This window comes from Crocuta crocuta, unplaced genomic scaffold, assembly GCF_008692635.1.
Source record: "Crocuta crocuta isolate KB4526 unplaced genomic scaffold, BGI_CrCroc_1.0 scaffold445, whole genome shotgun sequence".
NCBI lineage: Eukaryota > Metazoa > Chordata > Mammalia > Carnivora > Hyaenidae > Crocuta > Crocuta crocuta.
In genome coordinates this window covers 2,360,367-2,369,644 of record NW_027530847.1, presented here as the reverse complement: position 1 = coordinate 2,369,644, position 9,278 = coordinate 2,360,367, and the positions used below count along the sequence as shown (strand labels likewise).

The following is a 9,278-nucleotide window of genomic DNA, read 5'->3' as shown; positions in this document are numbered from 1 at the left end:
ATGCTTCAGCTTTGGAAACTTGTTCTCTTGTGTGGCCTGCTCACTGGAACCTCAGCGTCCCTTCTTGGAAATCTTGGCAATGACCTGAGTAATGTTGTGAACAAGCTGAAACCCGTTGTGGAGAAAGGACTTGAGACCGTTGACAATACAATTGAATGTGAGTAATCACGATGATTGGCCTAAATTCTATCCCTGCATTACCATAGCCTGCCACCAGGGGATGCTCTTTAGGAGTGGTTTGCTGAGAAAGGTGGCCATTCAGTTCCTGGTTCATTCACTTATTATTTTTCTAGGAACAAGCAATGCTCAAATAAATACCCTTTTACACATGACATCATGGCAAACCTTTCCTAATATCTCCATAGGATAAATTCCTAAAAGTGAGATTTCAAAAGTTCAAAAGGTATGCATATTTTAAATTAGAGTAGATGTTGACAAATAATCCCTTACATTCTCTCCATTAGTCTTGGGAGAGTGCCTTTTCCCCCCTCCCATGACAGCACTGGAATGGGGAACTTAAATGTTTTGCTAATCTCATAGACAAAAGATTATAACTCATTTCACTTTGCATTTCTCCAATTATTAAAGAATTCATTCATTTTATTGTATTTTATTAGCTATTTGCATATTTTAGCATATTTGTTCATATTCATACCATATTCTTCTGTTAGGTTATTCAGCTTTCTAATTCGTTTGTATCAATTCGTTGGGAATTACCCACACCTAAGCCCTAAACCATGGTAGCTTTTTTTTAAGTTTATTTATTTAGTTTAAGAGAGAAAGAGATACACACATACATTTCAATGGGGAGGGAGGAGAGGATCAGAGAGAGGAGAGAGAGAATCTCAAGCAGGCTCCAGGCTAAGAGCACGTGCTAACAGCTCCAACATGGGGCTTGATCCCACAAACTGCAAGATCATGACCTGAGACAAAACCAAGAGTCACATGCTTAACTGACTGAGCCACCCAGGCACCCCTAAGCCTAGGTAGCTTTAAAGCTACCTACCTTCATATTTACTTAATTATTCTTACTCTGATTTCTTTTTGTTGTTGTTGTTTGTTTTGTAATTATTTATTTTCCGAAAGAAAGGGAGAGTGGGAGCTGGGGAGGGCAGAGAGAGAGAGGGAGAGAGAGAGAATCCCAAGCAGGCTCTGTGCTGTTAGTACAGAGCCCAACATGGGCCTCGATCTCACAAATTGTGAGATCATGCCCTGAGCCAAAATCAACAGTAGGACCCTTAACCAACTGAGGCACTCAGGTACCCCTTTATTAATGCCTTTAAATGCTTACTGCAAAGCTGTCATTCTCAAATTCCCATTTGGCACGTTTATGAATTGGAGCCACACTTTCCCCTTGATTCTGGATTTTCCATTTCTCAGTTCATTCTCTCATTTTGTTGGACCTAGCTTTTCAAAATTGTGTGACATCTTATTTAGAACAATAGACCACCCTCCACCCCACCTCAACTGGAAGCTGGTGTACAATCAATATCAACTGCTTGGTTAATTGATTGATTGCTTTGGTTACAAATGATGAGTATATATTAGTATGAAGACATCATGGAAGGAACAAAGGCTCCCCAGCTGCATGACTTTAGGCACATTTCTTAACCTTTTGATCCTTTATTTCCTCATCTGAAAATGCAGATAATAACAACATCTACCTCCTTTGGGTTGTTATGATGAGTAAACAAAATAACATAGGCAAAGAGTCTTCCCTAGTGCCTCATACATGGTCACTGCTCCGTAAATGACACCGAACTCTCAATGGCAATTGTTTTTTACAGCTGTCATGCAGAAACTGAAGGCTGACTTGGGGTTGCTTCAAGATTCCAAAGTTTGGCAGCTGGCCAAGGAGAAGGTGCAGAAAATTGAGAAGTTGGTGAACGAAGCTATTTCTAAGATCATTTCAGTTAAGAACGGAACTTACGGGTGAGTTGATGCTTCAAGGTAGAGAGCTTTGCTTCATGAAAACGGAACACACACCTCTAGGGAGGTGAGTTTAAGATCAACAACAGAAAGGGGGATAAACCTTGTTCCTCCTCTCAGAGCTGTGGCAGTCTGATGCCAGGGTCATCAGAGCTTGAGAAATTAGAAACAGGGCCATGGAGCCAATCCGGGCATCTCGTGGGTTGGGGCTTCCACATTCCGTAATTTCAGGATCCCGGTGAAGGTCCTCTTAATCCTCACCCCCACCTGCTTGCTGGTGCCTGAAGCCTCTCTTCCAAGGAGTAAGACTTTTCTTCTCCAAATACAGCTGAGGATAAAAGTCTGAATCCCCTCAAGAGAGAGAAAACTGGAATTCACACCACATAGCTGGCTCCACACATAGAGTTCTGGAGTCAAATGGTTATGGGTTCAAAATCTGATGCTGACACTTCTTCCTCCTGGGAATCTGTGAGGGGAATGACATCTGTCTCAGCCTCACTCTGCGATGCCATAACATGGAGAGGATCAAGCTTCTGAACAGGGATCCCACGAAGGCCAAAGAAGGCAGGGGTGGTGAGGCCCAAATGCTTAGCATGGTGCTGGTATCAGAGAAGCATGGCTGTCATGAGGAATAACAAAGGGAAATTGTGGTTTTTGCACAGCTTGAACATCCTTAACTCCCGCATCCTGAATATCAAAATCGAACTGACTCCTGATGGCAAAGGTGTTATCATAAGGGTCCCTGTCACTGCTAATGTCACCATGGCACTGTGAGTATGCATTCGAATCTGAGAGTGGGGAGTGACCAGTGGGTTCCCAAATTTTCCAGAATCAGGCACTTTGCTAGACTACTATGTGGCCTTGGCCCTCAGTCTCCCAATCTGTAAATGAGGGGGCCTTTCCAGCTCTAAACTCTGAACCCTTTAAGGGTTTTAATGAACTTTGGCCATAACCAAGTCTCTTTTAAAAGAAATTCCCATCAAAAAAAAAAAAAAGAAAGAAAGAAATTCCCAACAAATATTTATGAAGTCATAACATTTATCTAATTGAAAAATTTGAAAAATGGAGAAGACATGAGCATTCATGAGTCTTTGGCGAAATTCCCCCCAGCATGATTTGGTCTCTTGAAATTCTCTTTGAATAGCAGGGACCATTGTACCTAATGCATCTAGTCTTTCACAGTATATAATGAAGAGCATATGTGACAAAAATAATTTTAAAGTATATTAATTACTTTAAGAAAGATAGAGAGACAGGAGTACGAGCATGTGTGGAAACAGATAAATTGAGGACACGAGGGCTTCATCATTCATTGAATTCATTCATGAGATCTTGGGACGGTTCCCTGGCCTGTCTGTACCAATGTTTCCCCATTTTGAAAATAGAGATAATAGTGCTCTTCCCTCATGGTATTTGTGTGATGATGACATGGATTAATCCAGGCATTTTAGAAGTGCCTAGCATATCATTTGCCCTCGATAAATGTTAACTATTGTTTTTATTTTAATTATTACAGGGGTGCTGTATAAACCTGCCCTGGGAACCATAGCCCTGTGGCTAGGTGAAGAAGCCCCTAACGTACATATGTCAATCTCATAAGGAATGTAGATGACACTGACATCAGCGTAGACATCCTGAATAGGGCACGCCCACGGCGGAGGTAGCTTGGCAGGCCTTCTCGACTTCCGTTCACTGGGAATCTTGTTTCCTGCAGGCCTCTCACTGGCCAGAAGGTCAACCTGAAGGCTTCTTTGGACCTCCTGACTGACATCACACTTAAAACCGATGCCCAGACTGGCCTCCCCAAAGTGGTCGTTGGACAATGCCGCAGCGACTCAGACACCATCTCAATCACCTTGCTGGATGGGTAAGGCCCGTTCCACCTCTGCAGAGCTGGGCTCTCAGAGGACTTGAGGTCCCCTAGTTTCAGCCCTATTCCTGTACCCACAAGGTGGCACCACATGGAGAAAAGGGGTTTAGGCTCTGGAGTCAGACAGGTCTTGGTTCAAAGACCAGCTCTGCTCCCGCCAGGTAACGTCGTGACCCCTCTGAGCCTCAGGTCTCTCTTCAGTGGGGGCGATAATCATGCCTACTCTCAGTTGCTGAGCTGGCCACACGGGAAGGCACAAGAGTTTGGGACCCAGCCTGACAACACTAAGCTCTCAGTAATCATAACATCCTGTATAATAACACGCTGACTCAGTGTCCTTGTTCCCTCCACTACTGAGACCAGAGTGCCGACCCCGATCACGAATCTGTTCCTTCCACCTTACAGGGCTGCCGGGATTCTGCTTCCTGCCTTTGGAAGCTCCGTTGTTTTCTGCATGTGCACATTTAGGGTTGTTCCTCTTTTTTGAAAACTTGGCCCCCTTATCATTATGTTATTTCCAATAACAACAACACCAACACCAGTGGGATCCACCCTCTGGCCTCCATGTGGGAGGAATGAGAAGTCAGTGCTGACCATGGGCTCTAATTTCCGGTTGCCCCCAGATAGTCCTCCACCCACTGGAAAATTCCCAAAAGGAGATCTTGAAAACTCAATCCTCTCCATTAAAATCATCGATCCCTGTTAGTCCACAAAATCCATGCCTTACGCTGTGCTTGAAAGGGCACATTTGGTGTGGAAGAGGACTGGGGGGGAGGGGTGGCTGTTGGAGAGGACAGGCTGGGAGTTGAGGGCTGGGGCAGCTTGGCTTTGGGGGAAACAAGGCTGGTTTCTCAGCCCTCAGCCTTGAGGGCCCTGAGTGAAGGACACCATGCTGACCCCTCTTGAGGGATTTGATCACAGGTTGCCTGAAGATCCCACCCCCCAAACCAAAGAAAGGCTCTCCTGCCTGATGTTATTCGGGAAGGCTGGGATGCTAAGTGACAGACCTGAGTCCCGCTGGATACCGCCTTGTCTGCAGGTCCCAGGGAATTCATCCTGTCACTCTGGGTCTCAGTGTCCACCTCTGTGAAATGGCATTCCACTCTGCGCCCCCTGCCTGCTTGCCCCAGCGCTCCCCATGGCTGTCTGGGCTCAGTGTGATCTGGCCCCGCCCCCAGATCACTGCACTCCTGCCTGTGCTCACCGTGTTTCAGGCACACTGGCCCTTAGTCTGGGCCGCAGACGGGCTCTTTCCCACCTCCAGACCTGTGCACACCCTGTTCAGCCACCTAGAACACTTTTCCCCTCCACCTCCATGTACCTCTTAACTTTCACGTTCTAAAAAAGCTTCCTCCTGGGGCGCCTGGGTGGCTTAGTCGTTTAAGCGCCTAACTCTTGATTTAGCTCAGGTCATGATCTCATGGTTTGTGAGTTCAAGCTTCAAATAAGGCTCTGGGCTGACAGTACTGAGCCTGCTTGGGATTCTCTCTCTCCCTCTCTCTGCACCTCCCCTCCTTGCACTCTCTCTCAATAAATAAACTTTAAATATAAATAAATAACTTTAAATAAACTTTAAAAATAATTGTAAAGTTTCCTTCTATTCTCTCTCAAAATAGTCTACTCTAGCTCTTCAGAATATTTGTCCCAAGCTGTCCTTATATATTTAATTCTATGTTTACTTCATTGCTTCTCTCAGTGAAAAATGTATGAATATTTGCTATGTTCCAGACAGACTCTGAACTCTGGAGAATTTCTGATGACAACACACAAGGACCCTGTTTTCCTGGAGTTTATTGTCCTGAGGGATAGGCAGACAGACAAGCATCCAGACCATCAGTAAAGAGCCCTCAAGGAAAATATCAGATTATAATGTCAGACAAAGCACTCCCTTAGGCAAGCAGTCAGGGAGGGCTGCCTGAGGAGGTGTCCATCAAGCTGAGAGCTGAAGGCAGGAAGGAGCCAGCCTTAGCAAGACTCCCTGTTTAGGTGCCAGGAGTGGGGGTGCTTGTGGTTTGCTCCTTCCCGTGTAACCAGCCTAGTGTAGTGCCTGGCATGCAGGTGGTGATCTGTCATATGTGCTGAATGAATGAATGAGGTCTTAAGGTTGTAAGGAGACTCTCACAGGTTGAGGTGCGCCTCTGGTCAGATGTGGGGTGCTCCTGAACAGGAGCTCTGTGGTTAGAAAGGCACCGCAGTATCCGGGGATTCAAGGTGCTACTTCACCTGCCACGCCTTCCCCACCCCCGCTGCGTGGCACTTCTGCCCACGTGACTGGGCTTCATCAGTTGTCTCTCTTTTCCAGGCACAGCCCAGCTATCAACAAGGTCGTGAACTCCGTGGCCACCATCCTGGAAAAGACTGTGGCCTTCCTAATAGAGAAGGATGTGAGTCCTCCACTCCTGGGGGCCCAGAAATATGCAGGGGGGGGGTGTTAGGGGTGGTGGGAGAGGGGCAGCAGGTGTGCCATTCACAGGCCTGATTGTATTCTCCGGGCACCTTTTTTGCCAACTTCTCCTTGGGGTGTCAGCTAGAACCTGTGCCCCTTTACTCAGCCTGGGGAGTGGGAGACAGGAGCAGAGACTGACAGTAGCTGAAATCATTGGGCCCCCAACTTCAGCCATTGGGATATATCCACGCTGTCTTTTTAGCTACTGTGTTCCTTTAAACAATGCAATTTTACTTAAACTTATTTGAATACATTTAATTTAAAAGAAAACTATCTCTCTACCATAATTAGAAATTAATATCACTTATATAATTAATTAAAGAATAAACACAGACCTGAACAATAGGTAGTTACATCATTTTCATACATACACACGTGTGTACCATGTGCCCAAAGTTCCAGAGATTCTGAACCAGGCATTCTGGGAGGGGGCTGGGAATCTGGGTTTATGAAGAAAAGTCCTCCACGTGGCTCTGTCANGGGCCAGATCTGGTTTCAAACCCTGGCTCTGCTCTTTAGCAACTGTGGGGCCTTGTTCAAGTGGCTCTGCCCCTCTGGGCCTCGGTTTCCTCCTGGGTGAACCGAGACCGCAAACACTGGAGGGTGATGAGTGGATTAAGAGGAAAAGCATAGAGCCTGATATGCAGGAGGCGCTGCTACTAAACACCTGTCCTTTTCTTTCCCTCCTCATGAAAAGCCATGGCTTCTCCTCTAGCCGGGAGGTGGGGGAGCGGTTTTCTTTGGTCTCTGGGGCACCAAGCATGGCTGGGGTTGCTGGAGTTGCTGGAGCAAAAGATGTGGGGTAGGCGAAGTTATCAGGGTTCTGGAGGGGGCCCTTCTATGGAAGCAGCCACAGAGCCAGTTCCTTGGATGATCACTGTACACTCTTGAACACACCATCCCATTGGATCCTCCCAACAACGCTGTGGGGCGGTACTATCATTATACCTATTGTACAGATGTACAAACTGAGGCTCAGAGAAGTGGACTGACACGCCTGAGGTCCCATGGCCGTCAGACTGATTCGCTGGAGAGCGGCAGCCATTGGGGTCTGCTTTCTATTGGAGACTGAGGCCTGATATTTATTTGTTCCCTCAGGTAAATTTTCAAAGGACAGTAAGCTGGAGGCTGCCGTCTGAAGAGGGAGACGATGAGGGTGCCGTGCTGCCCAGCTAGCGGTAAGGGTGGCTCTGTGCCCAACTCGGAGGGTGAGGCCCTCCACACGCACCTGTGGTGAGGGCTTCTCCTTTTTTTTTTTAAATTTTTTATTTGTTTCTGAGAGAGAAAGAGACAGTGTGAGCAGGGGAGGGTCAGAGAGAGAGGGAGACACAGAATCTGAAATAGGCTCCTCACCCTGAGCTGGCGNGCAAGTGGCAAGTCTGGATTTGAACACGCGACTATGAGAGCCTTTGCTCACAGACGGGACATCCAGTGCCCAGGCACTCTGGCTGCGCCTCGTCCCCCAGCAGGCGCCGCTTTCTTCTGCCCAGGACATGTGAGAGCCTCTCCAGGCTGCTCTTCCTCCCTACGTGCAGGCCTCAGTTTCCCCTTTGCCCTGCAGGGAGGAGGATGCCACCCATCCAAAGGGACTGCCTCATGGGGTCCAGTCACCTCAAGAGACTCTTGAGTCCTTGGCATGGCCTGGAGGGGCCTCAGGCCAGCTCTCCTGAGCGATCCTGTGAGGACCTCAGTTCAGTTGGTGCCAAGGGGCTGCTGGGCACAGGGCGAGGGCCAGGGAGTTAGGCACATCTGAGCTCAAGATGGCCCCTGCCCCTTTCTCGTTCTGAAATCTTGGGCAGTTTACTCGGCCTCTCATAACCTGGCATTTTCTACCTTGTCAAAGGGAATTAACAGTAAAACCTGGGTTGCTGGACTCGTGTCAGGGTGGGGAGTGTTTAACTAGGGCCTGACAGCTATAGTGTCCCCAATACACTCTGAAATCTCTGTCATGACCATATTGACTGGTGTGTTTGCCAGAGACTACATTTCCCAGGCTCCCTTGCAGTAGCCATGTGACTAAGGTCTGGCCAACGGCCTATCAGCAAAAACTAGGTGTTTAAAAGAAAGGGGTTCCTGGCTGGCTCAGTCTGTAGAGCCTGGGACTCATGATCTTGGGGTTGTGAGTTCAAGTCCCACATTGGGCATTGAGCTTCTTTCAAAAGAGAGAGGTGTTCCCTACACCTTCTTCCTTCCAGCAAGTTAGAAATAGGAGGGACAGGAACAAGTGCCTGAGACCTGGAGGTGGAAGCTGTGGACTGAGCCGGCCGAGCTGCTCCAAAGGCCCTGACCACCCGCGTCTGGGTTCCACGGCAGTAAAAGAATGGGCTAGCTCATTTAAACCAGTGTGTTTGGGGGTCTCCTCTTCAGGGTTAGTTTGTCTCTTACTACCTGCCTCTTCTGCCGAAAACATGCTGCGTGACATTAGTCTGCTAACTTCTCTCTGAGCCCTGTTTTCTTATTTGCTCAGTGACCCCTCAAGGCCCCTCCTGTTCCGACAGGACGAGAGTTAGTGCTCCCTCTGGACTTGAAGGGGAAAGACAATAAGTATTTATTGAGCGCCTACCACATGCCATCACTGTATGAGACTGGAGCCTTTGCCCCCAGGGGACATTGGCAATGTCTGGAGATATTTGTCACAGATTGTTGAGAGATGCTACTGGCATGTCGTGAGGAGAGGCCAGGGATGTCACAAACCATGCTACGATACACAGGACAGCCTCTCACAAAGAAGAATCACCCAGGCCAAAATGTCAACAATGTAGAGAAGTGTGTTAAGCCTTTATGCACATTATCTCACTGAATTCCTTTTTCTTCTGAGGGATGTAGCGAATGGGTCTTGGGGGAATATGCGGTGACTAAGTAAGGCTCAGAAAGGTGAAGTGACTTGCCCAAGGCCACACAGCTGGTCAGAGGCAAAGCTGGATTCAATCCAGAGCCGCCGTCCTCTAGAGCTGGTGTTCTCCTTCTAGCCGGGGAAGACGGGTGAGTTTCCCTTTCTCACTCTTTTGTGACAGTCCCTCTCTCGAGCAAAAA

At 47.7% G+C, this 9,278-nt stretch overlaps 1 protein-coding gene across 1 annotated transcript; it reads left to right on the top strand.

Moving 5' to 3' along the window:
* LOC144235768 (BPI fold-containing family A member 2-like) lies at positions 1–8,755 on the top strand. Its single transcript, XM_077769375.1, has 6 exons — positions 1–157; positions 1,788–1,932; positions 2,592–2,699; positions 3,644–3,796; positions 6,102–6,183; positions 8,744–8,755. Exons 1-6 carry the CDS (start codon positions 1–3, stop codon positions 8,753–8,755), a joined length of 657 nt encoding a protein of 218 aa, XP_077625501.1.
* Positions 8,756–9,278: the final 523 nt, after the last annotated feature.